The 27027-nt window shown below is 35.6% G+C and overlaps 3 protein-coding genes and 1 long non-coding RNA gene across 5 annotated transcripts; 2 read left to right on the plus strand and 2 right to left on the minus strand.

Annotated features, from left to right (window-relative positions):
• Positions 1–2237: 2237 nt before the first annotated feature.
• Positions 2238–4504, minus strand: LOC113706455 (uncharacterized). The gene is made up of 2 exons (XR_003452019.2): positions 3946–4504; positions 2238–2541 (listed from the first exon to the last, which is right to left on the minus strand). It is a non-coding gene; the product is annotated as an uncharacterized lncRNA (long non-coding RNA).
• Positions 4505–8118: 3614 nt separating this feature from the next.
• Positions 8119–15433, plus strand: LOC113706897 (chaperone protein dnaJ 13). 2 transcript variants are annotated; one of them, XR_003452121.2, is made up of 14 exons: positions 8119–8477; positions 9203–9489; positions 9943–10140; positions 10232–10346; positions 10436–10522; positions 10967–11055; positions 11798–11882; positions 12460–12513; positions 13115–13195; positions 13634–13711; positions 14088–14327; positions 14507–14614; positions 14689–15064; positions 15197–15433. XR_003452121.2 is itself a non-coding variant. In XM_027228951.2 (13 exons), the coding sequence occupies exons 1-13, from the start codon at positions 8325–8327 to the stop codon at positions 14743–14745; spliced, it is 1632 nt and encodes a 543-aa protein (XP_027084752.1). In that variant the 5' UTR covers positions 8119–8324; the 3' UTR covers positions 14746–15433. The 2 variants fall into 2 exon arrangements, 1 of the variants encoding a protein (XP_027084752.1); XM_027228951.2 differs by having other exon boundaries at positions 14689–15433.
• LOC113706898 (protein arginine N-methyltransferase 1.6-like) lies at positions 15368–23323 on the minus strand. Its single transcript, XM_072062291.1, has 14 exons — positions 22974–23323; positions 22125–22359; positions 20930–21055; positions 19390–19554; positions 19195–19313; positions 19030–19118; positions 18119–18390; positions 17418–17654; positions 17167–17240; positions 16448–16541; positions 16211–16360; positions 16032–16106; positions 15831–15921; positions 15368–15658 (listed from the first exon to the last, which is right to left on the minus strand). Exons 1-14 carry the CDS (start codon positions 23321–23323, stop codon positions 15504–15506), a joined length of 2232 nt encoding a protein of 743 aa, XP_071918392.1. The 3' UTR covers positions 15368–15503.
• A 104-nt stretch (positions 23324–23427) lies between these two features.
• Positions 23428–26786, plus strand: LOC113707405 (bifunctional adenosine 5'-phosphosulfate phosphorylase/adenylylsulfatase HINT4-like). The gene is made up of 6 exons (XM_027229716.2): positions 23428–23625; positions 23751–23797; positions 24456–24532; positions 24640–24706; positions 26151–26228; positions 26346–26786. Exons 1-6 carry the CDS (start codon positions 23428–23430, stop codon positions 26446–26448), a joined length of 570 nt encoding a protein of 189 aa, XP_027085517.1. The 3' UTR covers positions 26449–26786.
• The last annotated feature ends 241 nt before the right edge of the window (positions 26787–27027 follow it).

Below are 27027 nucleotides of genomic sequence, written 5' to 3' on the forward strand. Positions count from 1 at the left end.
TTAACTATTAGTTAGAGTAATTTTCAAATCATTTGCTACTTTATTGACTATTCCATTTGGACAATTTTTCACGTCATCTGATTTGTCAATATGTTTAACTATCTACTTAAAACTATTTGGCTACAAATCTAAAGTATATACCTCATTACTTTTAATTGTTTTTCTTGAATTGAGTGGATTAAGATGCTTTAGTACTTTTTAGAGGTAATTATTCCTCTAAATTGGCATGTTAGTTGTTGTATATCTTTGCAACTAACACAAAACTGATATTTCGTGATTGTAATCCCTATCGAGAAGGAGATACTTTGCTATATGTTCTAAATCATACAATAAATTATAATTAATTGGTTGCTCAATGTGAAGGCCTCGTGATGATATTTGTCCTTGAAATCAATATAAATTCAAGAATTTGGCTTGCAAGAACCGAAATTCCGCTAGCAATGATTTCTTCAAATATGTTAATTGTTCAAATCTCATTTATATGACAAGATAATGTGGTGGATTGCCCTCATATCAGGATCAAATTCAAACTAAATAACAAATTTTAATATCTCTAAAATGCATGAGCAGATATAAATAGGTCTTTTATTATACTAGGTTAGATGCAAAGTAGTTGATCATATCTTATAATTATGTTTTATTGCATATTATATTTTTTAACTCAATATATAACTTATGATTTTTTTTATTTAATATCACATAATAAAATTGTAATACTTCAATTCTTATACTAGAAAATACCAAATAATAATTATCAACTGTTTTTAATTATAGGCACTAAACTCCCACGCTTTGCGTGGGCTTTTCCCCCTAGTTTTTATTAAAAAAAAAGGTTTGAATTGTGTTTTTAGTTACCATCCAAAAAATAATAAAAAAAAATAAAAGTTGCCTTTGGATTTTCTTTTTTCTTTTTTGCAAATTATTTAATTGTAATAACTTGTATGATTCGTTTATGTGAGACAAAAATGTGACATAGTTTGGAAAGATGCCAAAATAAAATGGCAAATAATAGGAAAATTTTTCCAGACTTAGCTCTTTGTGTATTTTATTTCTTGTTATTCAAGCCTACTGAAAATGGACCTTATCTATCATATGACATATAATCTCCTCCAAAATGCGCAAGCTTCAAAAATATATGGCACATACATGACATTTTTCTTTTCCTACGAGGCATATTAAAGTACGTACCGTGTAAGACTATCCAGAACAAAGTGGCACTTTCTTTGATGTTTCCCGAATCAGCACAAAATCAAGATTCAATTGTTTCGATTACTAATCAATGAAAAGTGTAGACAATTCTTTCCAATGATTGCCTAGTGTGGGTATTATACACTCGTCGATATATGTACACAATTCAGTTGCCACAAAGATTAACTCATTAAAAGATTCAATAATCCCCATGCAATCTGATTTCCACAATGATGTTGTCAATTTTTACCAAAAAAAAATTCAACCATAAAATATGTGCAGGAGATCAAAATATAATTGTTACATCTTTCCCTAACGTTTTTTGGCACTAAGGACGTTGATCAGCTTTAGAAAAATTATGGTTTTTTTTTTTTTTTTGGATGGGATGGGTAAAGAATCAAGGAGCTCTAAAAGGTTTCGTCAACTTTTTGCTAGAAACTCAATCAATTCTATATCCTATGTGCATGTAAACTTGTGCCCAAAAATCAATATCTCAATCATTAATTGTTGACCAATTTTCTTTTTCCCCGTGCATAACATCACCTAGCTCCAACTTCGCGTTACCTTCTTTGTGCAGATCGACATGCATATGATTATCACCTTTATTCTCCATATTAAATTTCGCAAATACTCCCATCCTTTTTTTATAATTGACGTTTAAGAAATTTGCTCTAGTATATTTTTATCTGTCGTTTTATTATCCCCATACAGTATTAATTATTTTTTCACAATTTTACCCTTTTATCTCTCTTCTCCAATACAGGGTTCTTAATTACTACTTCTAGTAATTATTGCTTCTCTCTTTGTAAAAACCTTAGTAATTAATGAGGGTACAAAAGAAAAGTAGTGTACAAATTTAAGCAATAAAAAACTTTTCTTAATTGGTGTGAAAAACCTTAAACGTCAGTTATACAAAAAGGGAGGGAGTATATCACAAAGACAGATATGCAATGATGAGTATTTAATATCATGCATGCCCTTGAATCTGCCAAACCCTATAGCATATGAGACTCAACAGATGCAGGGTTGACTAGGTGGGTATGGTATAATTTACGGTCCAAATCTCGAGTATAATGATAGATTCATTTGAAAAATAAATGCCCTAAATCGAATATGTTTCATCCTATTCTGTCTTAGTGGTGAATTGCACCATGCATGCAATGCAGTAGCTACTTTATAAATACATGCTCACATTTATTTTACATCGGACACTTTCCAAGTTTGAATGACAATTTTTATAAATACTAACACATAACCATCTCTTCACCAATTGCATACCAGTTATACAAACCTGTTTCATATAGCACTCATGAATTTGTTCTTTGTGTTGATCCTCAAAGAAGGAAAATCCACCTGCAAAATATAGTTATTGAAACTTCAAGTTGGAGAATTCATCCACACACCAAAGAAGTTCAAGTTGGAGAGAGAAAACAAATTTATAAAAAGCATTATTCTAGATATAACTAATTCATAAACAACGCTTGTAAAAGGATTTTCAATGTCACAAAAATTCATAAACAACGTTTGTAAAGGGATTTCTTTCAGTATCGCAACATGCTTGTGCACAAAAAGCTTTTCTTGAAAAGACTAAAAAAAGTCCATACACCTTTATTCTTTATCCTTAAAAGGAGATTAATTAAAGCGCCATAAAGTTATGCCAAATCAGGTTCTTGATGACTTAATTAAGCTTATTGTGCTTGGTGGACATTCTTTCTTAATTTGTTATTTACTATTAAATTGGGAAGCAACAGCACGATAAGGATCCAACATGTACTCTTAAGCACATAAATAAGGCAGAACTTCAACAACAATATGATGCTTCATTAGCTCCTCAAAACGATGTATAATCCTGCCCTCCCTCTTCTAGAAATCGGACAATGCTCCAACGATGCAGCAGGAACACCATCTAAATTTGAAGAATGATTTCATGTTTTAGACACCTAGACAATCTAAGCTTTGTGCTATTGGGGCCAATGTAGCATTTTCCCAGTTCTACGTTTGCAATCATTACCCTCTCCTGTGTTATCTAAACTTCAATATGGAGCAGCATTTCGTTTAGATTGGTTTCTAGGAAATTAATCATATGCACACTGGCCAATAAATCAGTCATTCATCAATTTCTAAAACGTAGTATATATACATTTCTATGCAGCATGCAGCTGGAGAAAGAAAGAAGTAAAATGGAAATTCATTCCCACAAATCTAATGCTCTCTCAAGATTAGTTTTCCATAAGGCATGAACTTTACAAGTCTTCCAAACTTTGCTTGTCCACAAATTCAATAAGACAAAACATGTACTAAGAAATTTCCGTTTGGGATAATATTGTCTGGTTGTCCAACAAAGATCCAAATTATCTACGTTAAACCATGTATCACGAAGTTTCGTTTCGCCTCATGTTGTAAAGGGTTATAACTTATGTGGGACACATACATATGATTCCTATTCGATGGAAAAATTAATGCAGTACAAGATTTTTTTTTAATTGAAGCTGTACAAGAAATTATCTCGTTGTGCTACATGAAGGATTGCAAAAAGCACGAGTAATTTCATCTGTTTTGTATTGTATTAAGTTTATTAAAAAACTTTTTTTCACATATATGTCATTATTTGTTGTTCTAGATCATAACCAAAAATAATAATACTTATAATAATCCATATAAGTACATAGTAGAAATGATACAATTGTAGAATTATGTAAATCTAACGTCATAATACCAGCACAAAAGCAAGAAGAACTTGGGTACTAAACTACTTACAAGTTAATAAGAGATTTTTCAAGACACCTGTCTGAGAGCTTAGAGGGCTAGAGCTGAGATAGCACGGATACTCTCCTCTTCAGAATCTGTGGTCTGCGACTGCCGAGCAAGAATCAATCTCTCGCTCACCAACCGCAGAGCCCGCTGCCACCTGGTGTTGGCGCCGTTAGTGAATCCTGGTGGCTGGGAACTGAAGGTTATCTGGCCCATCTGAAAAATGAACAATCTGGAAGCATAGGCTGCATTGATGAAAACCTGATGAAGAGGTTTGAAAGTAGTGAAGATGAACTTGATCAAAAAAGGGCCTACTAAGCTGGCCATTATTGGAGTGCTTAGGCACATGTGATGACCTGCGCTCAAGAGTTTGAGCTTTGCTACTAGAACCAAGTGAAACCCCATTATTGCAAGGCTTTTCAGCTAGGGATTTGGAGTTTAGGGAGGAATCTTGGAAACCCTAGTTTTGTTTGTAAGAGGGAGTTATCTTAGCTATGTCCGTGTCAAATAGAGAAATACGTAATGAAGCACGAATAAAACACCCCAAAAAGCAAAAGAAATGAAGTGTAAGGCACTGATTTGTTAGGCGAGAGAAAGAAAGAACAGCAAGGGAATTTATTTAAGGTATAATTTCAGAAACCTCCCATGAGGTTTCGAACAATTGTGGCCACCTCCCCTAAGATTTGAAAATTGCACTTATCAGTTATCTCCCTTGATACTATGAAAGACAATGATAGCCTTTACAAACTTTAAAAATATTAAGTGAAAATAGGTTTTTTAAAAAAACAATAATTCTTTTTTGGCAATGCTTCTTGATCCTAAAACTCTAATGTCATCTAATTTAGTACATTACACTTTATTTCTAATTTTTTACTAGATTTATTAATCAATTTACAACAAGTCAACCACCCAATTAGAGAGGCATTTGTTAAAATAAGTATCTTCAAAAAGTACTTAACTAAAAAATATGTCTAAAGTATCAAAAAAGAATGCTTTCAAAATATGGCTTAAATTTTCCTGCAAAAAATTAACTTGAAATTTTCACCCAATAGATAACGGTGATAATAATTGACTTTTTAGTATTTAATTTGTTTTACATATTAGAGAGGAGTAACATTGAACATTCATTGTTTTTTTTATATCATCAATTGTTACCAAAGTATACTTTATAGGGAAGGTTTCTGTAATTATTCAAATTTCAAGAGAGGTGAATGCAATTGTCAAAAACCTTAAGGAAGGTTACTGAAATTATCCTTCTATTCAGTGATTCTCTTGTAATTAGAGCATTTGCATACCACAAATGGAGAAAATTAGTGAAACCAAAACACACAAAATTTGGTTGATTTAGCTTTGTACCCTTCAACTGTACCGAAAATTCTCATTTTGGTGCCTAAATTTTAAATGAGACACTTTAATCCTTAAAATGTAGAAATTATCCCACTAAAGTTAGATAGATATTATATTTGAGTAGGACAAATTTTATAATTAGGGACTAAAGCGGGATAAATTTTTATACCTTAAGAACTAAAGTGGGATAAATTTTATACTTTAAAAACTAAAGTGTCCTATTTCAAAATTTAAGAATCGATGTAGGAATTTGAGCATAATTGAAGAAAGCAAAGTGAAATTTATCCCAAAAAATCAGAATCAGTAGAATGTAAAGGATGGAGTTCGGGGGCTCCTGACACCGTTTTGATTTGGTATGGATGTGGTCCTATATTTTGGAGATTGTACGAGATGAAAATTTTCTAGCTAAACCTTGACGACAGAACTAGTTTTGTATGGCCTAGTCTGGTGAGGTACTTGGACAGCAAAAACAACAAGCAGGACGATTGCTTGGACTCAATCAAGCTTTTCTTTTTCTGAGAATACGATATTCAAAATGCGAGCCCCCCAAAAAAAAAAAAAAAAAAAAATCTGAACAAACAGTTCTGCAATAAAATCCCATTTGTGTCGCTAAAGCAAAGGTGCTCCTTCCCACCAGAAGTAACTAAATAAAAAATTGGCAGACTAGTTTGAGGAAAGATTTTAAACGGAATTAGTTCCCTTTAATTAGTATCAACGTAGAAATTGGTTAAAAATCGAAGCAGCCCGAATTCTCCAGTCTAAACAGTTTGACAAAATTGATTTTGGCAGCTAAAACAGACTACAGGTTTGAAAACCCTGGTGGAAATAATCATGATTATCAATGCAGTCGGATATCTTCGCAATCTTGCTAGACTTAAACTTGCAGTTCTAATGTTTAAAAGTGTGTCAGAAACATTCTTCTTTAGGTGGAACAAGCTCACCTAGGAAAAATTTTGTTTGAAGCAATCTCTAACTTGTAAACCTTTTTTTTGGTCAGCAAGCAACGATACATTTGTATAACCTACTATATCCTGATAGGGGTTAGTGGGTATACAGATCTAATTAAATCAAGGGAGTGTTATGACACAACATTTAGATTTTTACCTGATTTGTTACCAAATCATAAACCTCAAGGTAGGTCAGTGTAAGTTTTAAATCTTAGAGGGAGGCTAGTGTAATTGTTACAAATCTTATGGGAGATTTCTAAAATTACCCTGATTATTTAGTGGCAATGGATCAAAATGAAATGAAAGGGCTACAACTTTAGTGCAATTGTTGAAATACGAGTTGAAGGCCACATGCAACTGTGAACAGAATTTGGAGAGATTTGTGTGCCGGACAACCTCGACCTTGCCATTGCAAATCACGACAATTGGTGGGGGCAGTTAGATACGGCTGTAAGCTGAGCCGACGAAATTTCTCTGAAACTTCCTTCTTTTCGTAGACTTCGGACTTTTCTGTGACAATCATGCACCAAAAAACATGCATTCCTGTGCCAAATCGAGAGATGATGATATTTGGCTCCACTCTCCGACAGGCGAGTTTTCCCGTTTTGATTATCATGGACATTGGATTTTTGTCCATCTTCGGGACTAGCATCATTGCCATCTTAATATAGAAAAGAACCATCCTATTATTCAAGTTCTAAGCACGGTATTCTATCCCATACTAACGTAATAGAAACACCATTGAATTGATAGCTTCTTCATGCATTCTTCCAAAAAAGAGCTTCTTTGCTTTCCATCGCTTTGGCTGTCAATGTATAGCTTACCTCTATTCCATGAAAATGCATGCTAACTTTAAGTAGCTTACCTTTATTCCATGAAAATGCGTGTCAACTCTTCGTCTTTTTACCCTTCAGATGGTTTAGGTTCTTAGGAATGCAGGAGTTAAAAAACTCGAAACAATTGAGACTCGTGCCGTCAAGAAAACAATTTGTTCGGATAGAGAATTATTTGTCAAAATTTATTTATTTATATCATCAACACATTTTTTAATTATTATTTTATCTCAAATAAATTGCAATCAAATCGCTATTTTTAAAAAAGCTAAATTCGTGAAACATAACAAATAAATTGGGACGGAAGAGTAGTATTTTTTTTTCAAAAAAAAAAAATATTCCAAATAATCTATTATTCCAACATGCTCATGAGAATGGCCCAACATTGATGAGCGCATAGATCACACTTAAAATAGGCTCCTTGGCTATTTATTGACAACTGAGCCTATGACAGCGTGCGAAGGGCCCAGCGTTTTGCATATGTGGGCTTCAAGAATCAAATAAATGGGCCTTTACATCTTCAACCTGGTGAGCGACGTCCAACCCTTTTTCATATAGGGACCATTCCGGCCACTTATTAGGACAAAAATGATGAAATGAAACGATTAACGTTGATGTCAACTTTAAAGGTTACGAGAAAACTCTTATGTTTACAACATTAAATTTGTACAAATAATTAAACCAAGATAAATGTTAAGATTTTCAAGTATTTTATAATATTCTCATTTTATGTAAATTAAACTTATGACAAAATGAATATACTAATGGCAAAAAAAAAATTCAGTCACCAACTACGTGGTGACGGGGTAGGTGTTGATGGTAACCTCAACAAGGTGCTGGTTCAATGGAAAAGGTCGGTTTACTAATTGGGCCCAACTTTGCTCAAATGTCAATCAGAGATCCACAACCCAAAGAAGGCAGTTTGTCAAAAGTATGACTTTGGGCTGAGAAGAAAACATGAAGCGGGTTGGGTTAACTCAAGGCCCAAAGTACTAAAGTAGCTTGACAAGGTATCTAGGCCGGGTAACCTGACGCCCACGAAAGTTACAAGTTGCTGAAGCCAAACAGTCCCTTAAATGGGATTCTCACAGTGTTCTTCAGGCTTTGGACACTTTCAGAGTTCGGAGAGAGGCTTTGCCAGCTCCGTCTAAAACCCCTTTATGAAAATTTTCATCTTCCTAAACCCTAATCCCTCATTGTTATTATTGTTGCTGTTATTGTTATCTGTTTTGGTGGATTATTATAATTCAAAATAGCAATGAAGGAAGAAGTAAAAGGAGGAGGAGGAGCCCCAAACAGAGAACTTTATGCACTGCTGAATATATCACCAGAAGCCTCTGATGAGGAAATTAGAAAAGCTTATCGTCAATGGGCTCAAGTCTATCACCCTGATAAATATCAGGCTGCTCAAGTACTCCATCATCCCAATTTTTTTCCCTTTTTGGGTTGCGTTATTTGGGATATTGTGTTCCAATTAAGAATTTCCATAAATCATTTCTTGAATGGATTGTTCCTGTTAATTATCAATCTCCTTGAGTTGTAACATCCCTTTTCGTATTGCTACTTTATTCGCTAGTTTAATTTCATCTACAATATTTTGTTGGGGAAAACTTTAAGATTTTGTTATGCATTGTGGAGTATGTGAATGAGAATTCCAAATTTGGGCGTGGTATTCTTTTATCGAACATTATGCATTATCTTGGTAAATGTTGTTGGATTTTAAGCTGGTCTACCAGTTGACTGTGACTGGGTCTGGGACTTGATTATTGGTATGTTATATTGCATTCGATACTTAGTAGTTTTTTTTCTTAACATTCTTTCAAATAGATCATATTAGTAAAGGTTCTACCAATTTGAGAGAATTATGAACCTGGCTAGCTCATGTATCGGTATCAAAACTGCATCCTATAAAATGCTCGAAATGCAATATGTGCATCGACAGCTGATGGGCAGATTGTTTGCTTGTTATTTATTCTTTTATTTCAATCTGGTATGGGGATTGGGCTAGGGAACTGCATTAGCGTGGGACCTTAGCTAGTTCCGCCTTTTGTACAAAATTAGTTGAAGAAAGGATTTTTTGGATTCTTAGTGTTCGGGAAAAAGAATCTAAACTAATTTGTGCTTAAACCTTTGCAGATGAAAGATATTGCAACAGAGAACTTCCAGCGTATATGTGAAGCCTATGAAATTTTATCAGACGAGCACAAGAGGCTGATATATGATATATATGGCATGGAAGGACTAACTTCTGGTTTGGAACTTGGTCCAAACCTCAATAAGGCCGAAGAAATTAAAGAAGAACTTGAGAGACTGCGGCGTCAGAAAGAACAAGAAAAGGTCTCATCACATGTTCGACCTTCTGGTTCAGTTATGGCAAATCTGTCTTTGCCACAATTTTTGGAGGGTGATGGCATTATGAGAGGGTACAGCTCATGCTGCTTTACATTTTTATACTTATCTCAAGTTTATCCAAATTGCTAGTTCATTTTTCTGCCAAAAAAGGAAAAAAAATACTATCACTTGCTTTATCTTCTCTCTTTTCTGCTAATTTTGTGATTAATGATGCCATTTTTTGTATCTCTGAATTAAGAAATCTATGCGATTCTACTAAAGCTTTATATGAATAGCTGGCTTCCCAAATTCTTGCTCCAGTAAGTAGGAAAGTATTATGCGTTTCTCATGTTGGGTGTTGGTGTCAGACTTCTAATTCATTACAAATTCATTAAGAAATGTCCTCATATTATCAACTTAACCCTACTCATGACTTCATCAGCTGACAACAGTGATGGAAAGCATGTATTGAAGTTGTGGAACAAAACAATCTTGCACTGCCATGCTCCTATCATCTCATGTTACTATTAGTATTGATAATGCAGGATGGCTATGGCAAGTGAAGTTCAGTCTCAATTATCTGAACGGAGTGGTATTGCTCTCGCTGGGAACCTGGCAGTTGATGGGAGTTCTGGTGGTGGCGTTGCCTCTATTGTCTTTAGACATCATATATCTCCCGCATCTTCCATTGAGTTTATGGGTTCTGCTGGGTTACGGGCATTACTAGGGGTACAAACATCTCGGTAGGAAGGTTCACTATTGGTTTCCTGCTATATTTTTTGTTCCCTTACATGTAACTTAGTTGGATTAACTTGTTCTTTCTACTGTCTTTAGTCAACTATCCCAACACTCTTCTGCTACAATGGGCCTTGCCATGTCTTTAAAAGACGGTTCAATTAATCTTTCCAACAATTGGACACGGCAACTCTCAGAGACAACTAATGGAAATGTAAATTTTCCTCATATTGATTCTTCTCTTCTTCTTATTTTTTTTTGGGCCAAATTCACTATTAGTTTTGTGGTTTTGCTTTATTTTAGATACAACTTGCATTAGGGACAGACACATCTATTGGCGTTGGCTGGCAAAAGAAGGATCAAAAAATGTCTGCTGCTGGGGATATCAAGGTATGGCTCTGTAAGGGCAGCCTGGCTCGTAATGCAGTTATAGTTTAACCAGCTAATGTTTCTCTTTCCTATGAGTAAATGCATATCAGGACACTCAGCATTGTATCTTTGAGTGAATAATAATGAGTCTATTAGTAGTAAAATGCATACGAAAGTTAGGATTTCAGATTATTCATTTAATATCATAGATATTTTGGAAAACAAATTTTTATCAAGTCAAATTTCTTTTCATTTGCAGGAAAGAAGCTTCACAAGTAATGATTTCACCTTATTTTATGTTTGAATTATTTTTGCATCTAGTATATTTACATCTAGTATGATCAAGCTTCAAATATGGAACACCAATATTGGTGTATTCGCCCTCTTTTTTGAATCTTCTTTCCTATACCTTCCCTGTTATTTACCTTAGATGTTCTATCACTAATCATTTTCAACATATTGTAGATCGGTCCAGGTGCAGTTGGCTTAACAGCTCATTATACACATCGCTTCTCCTCAAACTCCCATGGGCGCGTTGGAGGAAGATTTGGAAGGTCTGTGTATTATTAAACATTGTTAGTTTTGCATCTTTAATTTGCCTAAAATTTTCTGGAATCTGAGCATGAGCCTCATATAGATATAGTCGAGAGATATCTTGAATACGTAAGTGCTAGTCAAATAGTGCCTTAAACATGCAAGATCAATGAGTTCTCCCTCTCCCTGTCTTTGTGTGTGTCTATGTTTGGTGGTGTGTATTTATGTCTTTGGGTCTTTGTCGTAATAATGATACTTCGAAGTGATACCTCTTCTGCATCCCTGACTACCTTATTTTTTGAAATGCAACTTTAGAAGTGGAAATATATTTGACTAGGAATGCAATTTGTCTAATATTAAAATCGTCTCTCATAACTTCAAAAGTGATACCTTGTTTTATTGCTTGTGGAGCAGCTTGCAATTATATATCTGGAAATTGGAAGTGCTTCCTAGTATTATTTTTGCAATTATATATTCTGCTACGTACCAAATGACAAAAGGCTGGTGTTATTTTTGCCTATTGTGCTTGTATGTCCATTGCATTGTATTATAAGTGCCTCTAATATTTTTCATTTAACTGAATTTCTTGATTAAAAACATATTTTGTGATTTAGTATCTTAATTTCCGGTTAAAAACATGAGAGCAGCATGCTGCTAAAGGGTTGCATAGTTTGACTGGTTTACTTGAAAGGTTTTATGTGCCTGCAGTAATCATTTGCTGCTTGTCTTTTGACTTCTGACATTGGACACCAAATTTTTCAGTGGAGCACTTGAACTTGAAGTAGGAGGTGGGAGAAAAATATCCAACTTCAGCACTGTTCGCATGCTGTATACGATTGGAATTCAGGTAGTGGAGTTAACAACTTCCAAATTTGGCATTGAGCCATTTGGAGCCATAGATAGAGAAATTAATGTTGTCAAAGCTGCATATTGACTTTCTAGGCTTATGTTGCATCAAAGGAGTAAGACTACAAGACATGCCAACAAAACATAATGAGACTTGCTTAACTTATAGGTTGGTTAATTCATTGTTCATGGGCCCTGTGATATCAAAGAGATCCAATCATTGTTATGTAACATCATCTGGTCACTTTTTTGGTAAAAATAAAAAATCAGTACACCAAGTTTTATGCTCTATGCTTCTTCTGTATGATCAAAATTCATGGTTTACTTGTTCTTATTGGAGTGCATAACTTTCATGTACAGAAGCATAGATTTTTTTATTTTGTTTCAAAGATTACCCCCAACGTCAAACATTACATTCTTTATTCCTTAATTACATTGGGTTTAAAGGATGGTGGTTTGGATGGGGAAGGGAGGGAAAATGAATAGCAATTTTGGAGTTTTCTGCTGTGGTTTTTATATGTGATATTACCTGTTGTAAGCTTGTTTTCATCTCTAACAGCTGTATATGTTATTTATAGGGAATCTTTTGGAAATTTGAATTGCACCGGGGAGGTCAAAAGTTGATTGTTCCTGTAAGTATATTCTCAGTGTGGCAACCAAGCATATGCTTATTGTACTTTGGTTTTGGGTAAAGGACGTCTAGCATCTGCAGCGAACATATATTTGCTTTTAGTTAGGTCATATAACTTGCCGAATCTACTCATGAAATCTTATTGATTATGTAACTGAGCTTAAGTTTGTACGTGTTTTTCTCTGCAAGAAAATCTCTGAGAGCCTGGAAACTGATTTTGTTATCCAGGCAAGAGTTTGTTCCAAATTTGGGTCACCTGTAAATCCACCTTCTTGCATTCTGCTCTCCTTCTTTCCAGTCCACAGAAACCTATTCTGATGAAACTGCAAATTGAGGTTAATTATAGACTTAATAAAAGTTCAATGCACTTAGAAAGGTAAGAGTTATGTATTTCTTCTATCAATTAGTTTCTTTTCCATATAATATGTTAATTGGAGGTGATTTGCCACAATGTTTTACCCTTTGATATAGTTGTCTAGGTGACTGCAATACAACTAGAGGATCTTAATTCTCTTTAGAGTTGTAAAATTAATAACCTGTCTTGGTTTTTCTAAATCCATGTACTGGAGGTTGATAAAATCTTTGATGATCTAAATTTGCAGGTGTTGCTGTCCAGACAGTTGAACCCTATCTTTGCTAGTGGAGCATTTATTATTCCAACGTCACTTTACTTTCTAGTCAAGGTTGGTGCTTCAGTCTGTGAAGTAAATTAACGACATATTAGTGTCTCCATCTGATATTTGCTTAATAAACTATTGCAAGATGTTGATTAAGCAGAAAGGCATTACTCCATGCTTTGTTTTGAGCTGTAAAATTTTTGGTTGAGACCTGGTGTATGGGAAACCAGTGAATCATTAATGTCCACTTTATTGAACTTTTGCAATTGCTATCATTCGTCTTCATAGTTCTTCTTCTTCTTTTTTAAAGCGCTTAGAACTACCTGAAATTTGGAATTTGCTCCTAAATGCCGTTATGAAAGAATTCTGCAGTTTGAAAAAGTAACCTGTTCAGTTATAGATCATAACTAACTAGTTGAGCATGACTTGTGAATATCTTCCAGGTTACATTGTATTATCTGCATCTCCCAGAGGGTTTGTAACGTTTTTGCTTTGTAATTGCAGACCTACATTGTGAAACCTTATAATCTGAAACGTGAGAAAAAGAAGTCGTTGGAGAATGCTGAGAAAACTCTATCCCAGGTATTCTACATACTTTCTAGTGCTGGTCTTTCCTTCCGATTATATAATCTCCACTTGGTTGAACCATACATAGATTGCTTGTCTAGAAGCTTATTGCCACCATTCTCTGCATAATGTATGCTATCTTCTGTCTATATCAAGGATTTCCTTTCGAATGCTTATTGTGACAAAACTAGGGTTCTAATGGACTGGACCTGTTAAGGTTATCTAAAAAGAACAGAATATGACTGGCATGGATATTGGACAAAATGAATGAAATTATCAACTGATGCATTAGCAATTGTATTCACTTTTGTTGCCTAATTTTCCTTTATATCTTAAATTGAAACTTTCTTAATTCTATGTTTCTCCTTTTACTTCTTTTTGTTCTGCATAGGTTCGTGAGTCAAGGGCCACTGCTGAAAAAGCTCAAAAGTTGTTGCAAAATGTGGCCAATAGGAAAAGGAGTAGACAACTCGAAACTGGCGGACTTGTGGTCACAAAAGCAACTTATGGAAGTCGTAAAGCTCTGAGAAATAGAAGTGAATCTGAAGAAGCAAAAGATGAAGCTACCTCACAAATCATCGATGTTACTCTACCTCTAAATTTCCTGGTTAATGAGTCAGGGCAACTTAAGGTGTGCTTCCTCTTTAAATTTTTTCAACAGGGTTATGTTGAAGTCGGTGCTTCTGGAAGCATCTTCATCTAATTTGTGAATACCAATTATATTCCTGTTTCGGATGAGGATATTTTTCTGAGATCACATGAATTGGACCTTTTCAGCTTTGATTATTGACTTGAAAAATGTTGGTGCAGCTACATGGGGGTGTAAAAAAATCCGGAATTATGGGCTTTTGTGATCCTTGTCCAGGAGAACCTAAGCAGTTGTACATAGAGTACACCTATGGTGGCAATAAATACGAGGTAAAACCCAAGTCCTCTTCCATCAGCTTTCACTATATTTACTTGATGACTAGAATTACTTTTGTCTGCAACAGGTTACTGTTGATGACTTTGAGGAGCTGGTGATCCCCAAGGAAGCACACAGAATATAAACGTCCATGAAATCAGTCAGATCCTTGGCCCCATGATGAAGACTTGTAAAACTTTGGGACCTCTTCACTTTCCCAAGTCTTAAACGGCCCTTTTAAGTCATATGATTCCTTTTATGGTGCGTTTCTTGGAAAAGAGGAAAAGGGAAGGATTTTTTCAAGATAGTTTGTATCCGAATTCCCTTGTGCCTCCATAAGAATTTGGTGTCGCTAGGAGAACAAGTGATGGCATGTCTTGTGGCGCTTCTGGATAAATATCCGAAGCCATTCCATCTTCTCTTTTTGCTTTCCCGGTCATTTTGGGAACTAACTACAGACAGAGGTAAGGTCATTCAATCAAGATTTAGCCCTCCTCAGTTCAGTTTAGTTGCCATATTACACTCAACAGGCAGTTACTGCCTGTGTGGTGGACTATGGAAACTTTCATCAAGCATTTTTTATTCTTGCTTTGCAGCCAGGAATCAGATGGGTCTGGATGCCAACTCTTAGACTTGTCTTTTGGCATCTTGATTGGCATTTTGTAGATACCATAAGGATACCAATTTTGTAATGTCCAGTAGGATAAGAGTTTTTGTATGCATCAGTTCACGGGATATTTACCCGTTGCAGTGAACTTATACACTCATTTATTTGAGAGGGGAAAAAAAATGGTAAAGGAATGTCCTAATCAATGAAAGTTCAATCTTTCTCACCTCGCAGTTACATCAAGGAAATCATGAGGATAAAAAGGCATGGACAGTAACAGATTGCCAGTTCCTGAATTAGAAAAATACATACTTAATATTGAGGTCACCACTTGACGGATCAAATGATGCTTTGATTTCTGTAGAGAAACAATCAGCAAGAGTCAATCCGTGGCTTCCAACAGCTACAGGCTTATTCAGAAGTTTCACTGCTTGCTTCCAATATCCTTTATCTGAAAGGCACAATCAACTTAACAAGGAGCTCCTATCGTGCTACTTATATGTGATGATGACAGTGAAGAGGTTTTGTCAACAATAATGAAGCTAATAAGCGAATCTATAATACTACATAAATACAATTAGAGAAAAGAAGCAAGATAGATCCTTGATAACAGTAATACGGACCTGGTCCGGTTGACAACTCAGTGGATGAATCCATCATCCAATCAATCCAAAGTACAAATCCATGACAAATCCCAGATTCTGTAAATTCAACCTGTAAATCTACTCTTAGTATTCGCATCACAGTAGGTCATTTTTCAAGAGAATATTATTAAGAGCCCCAGTGTTAGTGCAGCTTTGCATGCTTAGATCAGCATATGATACCTGAGCTGTCCCAGCGCATGAACTGATTGGTTTCAAGAAATCAAATTCCATGATAGAGACCGTATCACTGAGTCTCTGAAACGAGTTAAAAAGTATTTCAACAGTAAGAGGTGTACTTCAAACCAGGAAAACTTTTCTCTAACATAATATTTACTTTTCCTGAGCACCATATAGAGTACCTTGCTTTCGCCACACTGCCATATAGGAAAGGGTAGACAAGGACCTTCTTCATCTGCGGGTAAGTCTCCACATGCCCCTAAAGTAGAATTGGCAACTGAATGATCAAAGCCTTCAATCTCTTGCAGGCATCGGCGACTTCTCCAAAAATCCTGATTAATAAGTTGGTGTCCCCACGCTATTAATACAAAATACCAAAGAAGTAAATAAAGTGGCAGCTACTAGTAGTTCTGTCTTACAGGAAGAGACATTGCACAAGCCCTCAATATACCCTTACAAGGCACTATCAGCACGTCTTTTGATAGGACAGAATCATGCATTGTTCGCTCCTTCCTGCAAATCACATCAGTTCATGAAAAACTAGAGATAAACTCCTCAAACTACGAGTACAGACGTCAGTAAGAAAACATAATGTGATGGTTAAATTAAATCTGCAGACTTAGTGTTGCAAAATCACCGCGTCCACACAGTTCAGACACTAAAAGCAAAGCAGCAAGTACGTAAGTATGCATACGAGAGAAACAGAGAGAGAGGTGGAGAGAGGGGAAGGTGCAGAGTGAGAGAGAGCACCAAAAATTGATCCAAGAGTGGCATTCAAAAGTGCATGATGGTCTCTGCCTGTATTATACTATTTTAGCAGGTACAGAAATTGTCTAGGAGTAATTTAGCCAAACCATACAGTTTTAACAAATGAAAAAATGTGAAATCAAGAGCATCCTTTATTATTTGCTAATATTGTGAAACCATACAGTTCTAAATTATTATTTGCTAATATTTGTTTTGTTTCATCAATTAATTGGAAACAGAAAATTGTCATAATGTTCAAGACATAATCATGCTGTCAAGGTGATATTTCAAGTTATTACCAGAGAATTCAACATTTCAGGTCAAGAGAAGAGATATAAGTTTTCTTTCGGTCCATGATTAACAAATGCACATGAGCAAACACCTTAATTACCAAAATCGCAAGTTTCGCCAAGGAAGCACATTCTCATTTCCATAATAGAAAGGTTCTCCAACAAAAAGGCCAACCTGCAGAGAGGGGATATAAATGAAACTGTAATATTCAAGCAGTAAAGAGAATCACGAAGTGAAATTATAAGATATAAAGGTTAAAAAGCCAACATGAATCTCAATTTATGTCAGACCGAACAAAACATTCCAATATAAAAAAAAAAAGCCCATCGTCAGGTAAAATTTATCCCAAACCTTTGTTTGATGCGTATTTTCCATTGTCAATTGCTGGTTCCTTGTCCTCAGAACTTCTAAACGATCCATTGAGTAAAAATTTGAAGAAGCAACGGCTTGCAAATAGTGGGTCCCCTTCTCTCGCAGTCCAGGGAACAAAGCTATAACATGTGCTGATTTAGAAAGACTGGCAATAGCAATCGGCAGGAAAAGACTGTCATCCACAACAATGCACATGGGAGAAACTTTCTGCTTCAACTGCAGTAAACAAGTCAATGACAAGTAAACAAATCAAATATTTGAACAGGTGATAGGTAAAGACCTTGTTATTCTTCAGAATTTAAGAAAAACTTAAGTGAAGTTGTAAATCACAGGATCAAGCTAACATGATTAGCGGTCATAATAATTGGAGAATTGCTTTAAAAAAGATATAAAGACTCGCAGTCGCAGAGTTAAAGTGCTAGGAGCATAGGAAGCACGGTTATCTTCATATACATGCTTCCATGTATAAACCAGTGGCGTATAGGGGGCACTTTTATGTTCCTAAATATGCTTCAATTTATGAAGTTCAAGGGTAAAATGAACCTTTTCCACGGGAAACCTTTTATCAAAATATCCAAATTCGCTAGCACTTTTTTAGGGGAACCTAGTCGACTTAATTTCATCAAGCAGGTAAACCAAGAGAAATAATTAATCAGCCGAGTGAAATACAAGTAACTCACAGCATTCTTAATCACATTAAACATTGACAATCGCCAATTACAATCTCCATATATCGCAATTTGCTCCGGTGTTAGAAAGATCTGATTATCTCCTGGAGAAGGGTCGCAATGTCCCCCATCTTCTTTCTCCAATGAAGTCTTAACTCTGTATGAGATACTAGTTTTCGTATGTCTAGCACCTACAAAAACCTCTTGATGCTTGCACACAGTCATACCTTTCTCTGGTAGGAACCAAATGCACTGTTTCCAGTGGTCACACCAATTTCCCATACCTAAGAAGGCATTAAGTTAGACAGAATTATAATTTGAATAGAAAATAAAGTCAGATCAGCAGACCAGAATACCTAAAACATGGGAGACAGATCAGAAAAATGCTGCAGTATTTAGTCGTTAAAGTTTATGGAGAAGCAATTCCTTTGAGCTGTGGGCTACAGGCAGCATCAAGAATTTGTGCTCCTTGACAGAAATTAATCTATTTCAGTGCAGACATAAATTGTCCCAGACCTACTTTCATCACCATTTTCTTTTGTATTATCCCAATTTTAATCCTACTTAAAAGCAGTCATTGCATCTGTTTGTGCCATATTCATCTACAGTTCAAATAAGTTTAGATTGCAAAATTTTGAAAAAATTAAGGAACCATTAGGAAAAGCAAATACTGTTGCCAAAAGATGGATCTCCAGTAAGACAACTGTATTCTAGGCAACAAAGTATAAAACTTCCATTTGTAATGTGAAATAGTTTACAAACTGTCCTCAAAGTTTGTCCTCAGTTGGATTAACAGGAAAAGGCCCAATCACTTTTTAACAGATTGCTAATGCATGATGACTCCCAATGACACATTGATTACTGCTTACAGGTGAAAATTAATTAGTGATGAGAGGAGAAAATCAACAGATGTTGCATCTTACCCGGGAAGAATGATTTGGATTGATCACTAATCCATTTTGGTCCAGTACAATAAAAAATTGTTCCTTCATTGTCAAGTTGAAGCAACCACCTGACAGAAAAACTGAATATTAAAATCCTTAACAGAAATACAGAGAAAAGGGGTTATTGTTGTTCCGACATATTACCATGAGACAATAGCATGAATTGTACCATCATTAGTAGCTTTTATGCAGACCTCGGTTTTTCTATTGCTTTCTGGCCTTTTCCAAAATTCAAAATCAAAAACTTTGAATGGTTCTGAAAGCTGAATAAAATGTTAAAACAGGGTTTAAATAACAGAGATTTTCATTTTTAAGAACAGTCCCAAGTGTTATCATTACCAGTTTAAATTCTTCTTTCATTGCATCACAATGCATGGCAAACTGCTGCTCTTTAATTTGTAAGATTGAATGCACTCCATTTGGAACGAGATAGATACCATCCAATGCTTTGGCCTCATTGTTAATCAAGTCATGAAGCTTCCGCAAGTATGGGCTTTCAACAAGCTGAAAGGGAAGCAGTGAAAGAAAGGATGAACAGCTTTATCATTTTTAAATGCAAATATCAGAAAACTCCTGTCAATCTTAAGTATGACTAAGTGATGACACAGATATTAAGTTATAGCTCATCCATATACGAAAAGTTGTAGAAAGGAGACTTTTGCTCTCAGTATACAAACCCAAGAGTCAGATTGTCTATCAGAAGCAAAAGATTAGGACTTATGCTAGCCTATAGTACAAGTAGTTTTTTCTTAACTGACATGACACTGGGGAAGGTTGCAGAATGCATTTGGAACCATAATTTGTCTGAGTTGTACTTGTGTGCAACACCCCATTACAATCCCAGTCTTAATGGAGACTGCGGTGAATCAGAAGTAAATCCTAGTCAATACAAAACAGCTTTTCTTGCGAGCTGAGTCATTTCTCCATGGGTTTGGAGACCATCAAGTTCTTAAACCTAATATGAGGATTCCAATATTCAAAGAAGATTGGCTTAGTCTCTTAAGAATTAAGTTTCTTTATTCTTGTATACTCTTCCTCCTTTTAGTCCCTGTCTTTATCTTGCAGTAGTAGTTGTCATCTTGCCCATTCTTCTATTGCCAATCCTGCAGCCTTACAAATCACGGATTAGCTTGTACTCAGTCATCAGAAATATACTTGTTAAAACTATTTTTTTTTGCATCTTCGGAGGATATTTTTTGAGGCACACCACACTTTTGTTCATCATACAGCTAACCATAATTCTGTTAATGGCTTTTACTTTCCAATTTGCAAGTGGGCACAATGCCAGAAACCATTTTCTCAAAATGAATTTTCCTCAATTTTGAGAAGTTTGAGATACACAAATCAAGGTAATGGTCTAAGAATCATCCTCTTAAATCAACAGATTTTGTAAACAATGATTCTAGTCAGAGAAAAGATGCTGGCTGATCTAAAGAAATGCCAAAACAGAACGATAAGGTCAAGAGATAAACAATCAAAATCCTGATCAAAGTTCTACATTTTGGTTCAGTATATAAATGTTTCCAACATTCATATTGAGTAAGGCACAATCAACAGGTGTTTCTCCATGGTTTCATTGAGATCAAAGGGAAGTAAATGTACTTGATGGACCATGATGATAACCAACTGTAGCACATTACTTTTACATTAAAAAAATACCAAAATAACTGCATATAACCAACTGTAGCACACTACTTTTACATAAAAAATACCAAAATAACTGCATCTTTCTTTCCTGCTAATCATACTCCTTGAACAAAATGCCATGCTTTCACAAGATTCGCTAAGGAGCTTAAACGAAGATAGGATTATGACCCAAAGATTTTACTCCAATTAGATAAAATTCAAATGACTAAATGGGTTCAATATGGAAAGACACCTGGCCATAAGTTGTCGCCCGGTATGGTACAGTTTGCGGATTTTCCACCAAGAGATTATCATGAGCATGCTGTAAAGTGGGAATCAGCCCTTCACCCAACAACTCCGAGTCCAGAATTTCACTGACCTGTAATAGCATGATAAGTAATAAACAAACAAATATATATTATACAACATATCTTATAGCATGAGATAGAGAATCAAGTAAACTAAATACTAATTAGTACTTACTGAATACACCAACTGAAAATCTTTTAAAAGGATTTTGTGATAATGCACAAGAAGATTAGCTCTCTGCAAACTACTTTGACTTTGACATGCATTAATTTTATATTATAATGGGTGCATTTAGTCGAATATTAAGCTAAATGGATCATTATTTCAACTTATAGCCTTGTTTCCAGGTTAACAGCAGCAGTTAGCTATTAAAAATGATTATGTAACACGCAAAATAGATTATACAAGAAGCTTAATTCAGCTGTCTCACCCAAGACATACTTCGAACAGAAATAGTCAGCCACAATAGCCGGCAACTCTACTCTGTTATTTTGGTCAATTAGATTAAACTGATGGCTCTCGATCTTCTGTAGTCCATTGCATTTGCAAATGAAAAAGAAAGAAGGTACCACAGAAGTTCTGCTTTTTCAAATGTGCCTCCCATTTGATGCATATCTATTTACCCAACAAAAAATGCAGGGGAACAGCAGCTCTGATGAAATAACATTGGCAGAAGTCTGGTGAAGAATTCGTAATGTTACTTATTCAGGGAGAGAGTCGAGCCTCAAATCCACTGGACTCATCACTAAAAGAATCATAAAAAACTATGGAAAAGAACCGAAATGGTTTACTTCAACAAAAGGTAACAGTTTTGGCAATGCAGCTTCTGGGCCTCACTTGTCTGGCCCCACAAATACTTTAAAAGAAGCAGAGAGTGAAAAAAAGGGAAAAAAAGAAGATTGACGTTGAACAATAACCAGCTTCTTAGAAAAAGTTCAAGAAAGTTATGTATTTTGACAAGCCTAAGCTACTGCTTAATCTAAAATAGAGCTAGTCATTAGGGTAGCAATTTCCATATTCACATTTGCAGTTAATGACAAAATTTCATTACTTAACAGTTACCCTTTCCTGATTAACTATAGCTGTAACCTTCTTCTGTCATAATATTTAAAACTTGTGTGTGCGATATCATCACTTACAAGAACATCAGCACGTGAACTCATATCAATGCCAACTTCTAATTCATCAGATCTCTTGTTGATGACACGTACTTTCTTGTCCATTCCATTTGCTCGTAACACTTTGCGCATCAATTTTACCATGGGAAGGTATGATTCACAGGCTGTTACCTTTCCTTTTGGACAATAACTCGTGGATGAATCATCAAGACCCATCGCCCTAGCAGCCATCATTGACAATAAACCAGTCCCAGCACTGAAAGCAAAATATTGGGTTCACAATACATAAGACAGTAAATTAAAAAAAAAGAGCAAAGACATTTCAATCCTTCAATAGGTAACGATGTAGCCAGTCTGATAGAAAACTCGCAAGCACATGTAAACACAAATGTTGTCAAAAGAATAACATCAATACCAGCAAAAGTTCTGAACCCTCTACCTAAGATGCACCTTAGAATACTATGCTAACAAAGGAATGCTATATCTTCCAAATTTTTATTTCTCATAAAAATTCCAACTATCAAACAATGCTTTCTTTCTCCCGTTTTTTCTATTGTTTCTGACCTTAACAAAATGCTGGTATGGATAGCATTAACGTTATAAATGAATGTAAATTATGCAAGAGACACTGAAGCAATTGTAGAACTCTCATAAATATAGTACCTTGTTTTCTTCCAAGTCTATAGTCCTAAGTCCTTGGCTTCTACATTAATTAGTAGAAGTCTAATCTTTCACATCCCTGACCTGCTTGATCATTTTTTATACATGGAATTTTCATTGATCACAACTTTCAATTATCCTTGACTAGTACCAAGCAAACTTCTGTTAGTCAAAAGTTAAAAGTGAAAAAAACTTGCAGATATAAATTACCCAATATCAAGTACATGGCAAGGCTTAGTAATGGTCTTATCAATGGCTTGACGAAATGCTCTGTTTCTGTGAGAATCATTGAGCATGTCAAGATAAGAAGTGGTGGCCAAAAGGGGCTCCTTGGTTTTCTCTTCTGGGGTTTGGTTTTCTTCAATCACAACCCATTCTGAGTTGCCAGTGAGTGGGTCGAGTTTGAGCTGGAACATCCGCTGAGCTGAATCAGAACTCATGTTTCTGACTGCTCTAGACTTGAATTGAAAGGAGGAGGGATTTTTAAGAATGGTGAAGAGGCTGCAGAGGGAAAGCAGGCGGTTGGGGAGCAGTCGGGGCTCAAGGAAGAGGGAAAGCATCAAGTTTGGGTTGGGGGTCGGGCCGCTTAGGATACGGTGTTATGGATTATTTTTAGGATGAATGGGCTTTTAACCAAACTCTTCTCTTCCTACGAACAAACAGTATGGGACAAGCGGACAACGTCCAAAGAAACGGAAAGTCGACTAAAAATCCATCATTTTATTGGCTCAAAAACGTGAGAGAAGTTCTTGAAAGGCCAAGGGCGAAGCTGGCGGAAATGATGCGAGCTCCATCATCAGCATCTTCCTGCATCTTCTGCCAGATTGCCCGTTCTTCCACCTCCACTGTTCTCCTCCACTCTGTACATTCCTTCTGCCGCTCTCTCTTTCTTCTCCTATTACTATTGCAATTGAATAGGCAGAACCTACGAGGGAATGGCTGTAAAGTTTTGTAATTTTTATGTTCTTGAATGTGTTGACTTTACAGGATGAAAAGGTGGTTGTTTTTCAGGACATCAACCCTTCTGCATTCAGGTCCCAAATTTTCATAATTTGAATTGCTACCTCATTTCGTTTCTGATTTCAACATGTTCTCTGTCTAGATATTGTTCCATATGTGAGTAGATATACTCTGATTGTGATTGATTCTCTTCAGTGTCGTGTTTTGCTGGCCAGTTTATCCGTTTACTCAGACTGGGTTGATTGTAGCTGCTGCTTATTTTCCTGTTCACGTGTTTGAGTTTATAGAATTGTCAATCCTTTGGAAATATCAGTTCCGCTTGCCTAAATTGCTGCAAATTCCCTTGTACTTTGATTGCTTTCATTCATAAGAATTCAGTATCGTGAATCTGCTGATCAATCTATTAGCTGACTGTAACCCCGGCAAGAGTTCTTATATACTTGTTTGTGATTAATTGTGATTTGGATCTTGTCAGTGAGCTAAACGATGGAAGGGCACCAATTGAACATTACACACATTATCCTTCAAGTTTTAGCAATTCGCTTAAATGTGTTGATCTCACGTTTTGCTTCTCAAACATGTGATATACCATTTATATGTAGTGTATAAAGGGCAAAGACATTCATCCCACTTCCAGTTAAATAGCTTCATTTGATATACATTTTGCATACTTGGGATCTGGGAACACCCAATGGTAATAATTTATGATGATTATCCGATATATTTTAATAGGCATTACCTGGTAATTCCAATAGAGCACATTCCAACAGTGAGGAACCTTCAGAGGAGAGATGAAGACTTTGCATTAGGTAAGAAAAGTTTATTTAGCTATGAAAAGCTGATTACTTCAGGTATATAGAAAATGGCTTTTTCTTTTGTACTTGTTGTGAATGATCTTCTACTTTTTCTTTTACAGTGAGTCACATGTTAGATGTGGGACAAACTCTGTTGCGCAAGGATGCACCTAATTCCAAGCATTTCAGGTAGTAGTATCTTTAGACATGCACAAGGTCTACTTAATTCTTGATGCCTTTTTACATTTGAATAGGTCAGAGAATTATACTCGAGGAGCAAACTGAAGTTGAATTCAGGATTCTGGTTCTAAACAGTAGTGTGTTCAGTGGTTTTTTCATGGTTTTCATGATAAATATACTAGGTTTTAGCAGCTCTGTGCATAAAATTAAGTCAGGCACTCCTACGGCATCCACTGTAACTTCTTTGACAGCCCAAACCATCCCCCACATCTCCTACAAATTGAAAGTGTAGAAGAGAATGAGAATGAAAAACTACCTATTCCATGGAGTGACAAGATGTATTTAGATGCCTTTTATGTGCATTCTTTCCATCAAGCTGGAGTGGCCATTAATCTTCTCAATTTCTCCTTGTACCACTTTCCTTCCAGTATTTATGAATAGCTTGAAAGCTAGTGAAATCGTCATCCCCATTTGAAGAAGGAAAAACAGCAAACGCAATGGTTCAACAGAAAAAGTTCCCTGTAGTATTCCAAACAAATTACTTATGAAGCCTGAGGTTCTAGCATTTTTCATTAGCTAAATGTTCTCTCTGGAGCTTAAAAACTCGGTTATGAGCTCTCACAAATTTTGATCTGCTGACTCTGTTCTGTTATGAGGGTGGTGTAAACAAAAAATAATGGTTTAAACTATGTGAAATTTTATTTCTTCATTTGAGAAGTTTACGGTCAACTACTTCCTATGAGAATATAAAAATGGTAGCAAGAATAGAATTTGGCCAGACTACTCGTCAAATTTTAGTATTCTGTAGATAATGCTTTGCATACTTTCAGTAATAGCTGGATTGTGTAATTAGTTTTCTTTCATTTAATATTTGGCAAGAAAAATTGAATAATTGTTCTGTTTATGGTTCACCTTTTACCATTACCATACAAGCACAGTCTGCAGAACAGTCTTTTGTATACTTTACCATCTTGGAAGTGCAGTGCCTTTTACATATCTTTTGTTCTTACCAAACACATTTTACACACTCTTTAATATGATCTCAGTGGTGGATATCATATTCACATGTTAGGAGGAGTGGCATGATTTTTTATGAGCAATAGATCAGTGGAATGGTCAAGTACAATTAATTTCTCTCTTTTCTTCTTTAATTTCATGGGAGGTAAGATGGAGACTTTGCAAAGGAATAGAAGTTGTCAAGTCAACAGTTAGTTGACAAAGTAATAGCATAGGTTTTAGTTACATACTTTTGGTTGTAAATTTAACTTTGTTGACTGGGTTTATATGGAATTGCACTTTACAAGTTCATTTAATGAATATCAGTATAATTCTTTCATAGTGCGACTTTGATGGCTGTCTGAATAGATTGTAGGTTCACCTCCAGATATCTACTGGGGAAAAGAAATGCTGAACTATATTTCTTTTGTTTGTTTCCATGTATGACTATGAACAGATTTGGTTTTCATCAACCTCCTTTTAACAGTGTTGATCATCTCCACCTTCATTGTTTAGCACTTCCTTTTATTCCAAGGTTTGTTTCCCCTTGTGCCATTAGCTTGGATAGCATTTTTTTTTTTTTAATTTGAGAAGATCTCAACTTCTGCAAAAAATCACAAATGCATCTTCTAATTTCACGGATTTGAAACAGTTGGAAATCCATAAAATACTTATCTCTTGGACCACTTGGTGGATTTATCAAAGCTGAAAAGTTGTTGGAGAAATTAAAGCCATTGTCTCCTCTTACCTCATAAACGTAGTCCATCTTCAACTCTTTCTGGCTTGTTCCACGGTAATCCATTTGCTTTGCCAAATGTAATATGACTATAGCAAAGTTACCTAGGACCCTTACTGCACAGTATTGTATTTGTCAAGCTTCCAACTGAAAGGAAGATAAAGCGTAAATAGTGATGAGGAATTGAGGATCAGGCAATCTTGTACAAGTGCTGATCTGGATGACATTGCTTCGTTCAGGCTATGTTGATGATTTGTAATCTTTGTTTTGTTAATTGGTTGATCAAGTAAGCTGTGCAATTGCACTGGCATGATCTTTTCACAGCATCTTACATAATTGAAATTTTGTTTCATGTGATCTGATCATTTTTACCATAATTTAGCTGAGCTTTTTTCATTTCTTGGAATGAAAAAAGCCCTGGAAACCAACGGCTCTGATATGAATGCAAGATGTTGTACCATGGAAGTTTACTTGTCGTGAGCAAATTCTGGTGCCAATGCCAAATGAATTTTTATTTGCTGAACTAGGTTAGTTTCTGTCTCTGATCAATCTATTGCTGGAAACTTAATTTTGAATTTCAGGTGATTAGGCTATGGAA

Source organism: Coffea arabica, chromosome 8c (assembly GCF_036785885.1).
Source record: "Coffea arabica cultivar ET-39 chromosome 8c, Coffea Arabica ET-39 HiFi, whole genome shotgun sequence".
Taxonomy (NCBI): Eukaryota; Viridiplantae; Streptophyta; class Magnoliopsida; order Gentianales; family Rubiaceae; genus Coffea; species Coffea arabica.

Coding starts and splice junctions, on each gene's coding strand:
- LOC113706898 (XM_072062291.1), bottom strand. CDS start 23,323: ATGCTTTCCCTCTTCCTTGAGCCCCGACTGCTCCCCAACCGCCTGCTT. Junction 19,314..19,389: donor TGAAAGAAGAATTTAAACTG/GTAATGATAACA, acceptor CATTTTATTCAG/CTTTCAGAACCATTCAAAGT. Junction 17,655..18,118: donor TTAATGTGATTAAGAATGCT/GTGAGTTACTTG, acceptor TGTTTACTGCAG/TTGAAGCAGAAAGTTTCTCC.
- LOC113707405 (XM_027229716.2), top strand. CDS start 23,428: ATGGGACAAGCGGACAACGTCCAAAGAAACGGAAAGTCGACTAAAAAT. Junction 23,798..24,455: donor ATCAACCCTTCTGCATTCAG/GTCCCAAATTTT, acceptor ATATTTTAATAG/GCATTACCTGGTAATTCCAA. Junction 24,533..24,639: donor AGATGAAGACTTTGCATTAG/GTAAGAAAAGTT, acceptor TTTCTTTTACAG/TGAGTCACATGTTAGATGTG.
- LOC113706897 (XM_027228951.2), top strand. CDS start 8,325: ATGAAGGAAGAAGTAAAAGGAGGAGGAGGAGCCCCAAACAGAGAACTT. Junction 10,141..10,231: donor CTAGGGGTACAAACATCTCG/GTAGGAAGGTTC, acceptor TACTGTCTTTAG/TCAACTATCCCAACACTCTT. Junction 11,883..12,459: donor TGTATACGATTGGAATTCAG/GTAGTGGAGTTA, acceptor TGTTATTTATAG/GGAATCTTTTGGAAATTTGA.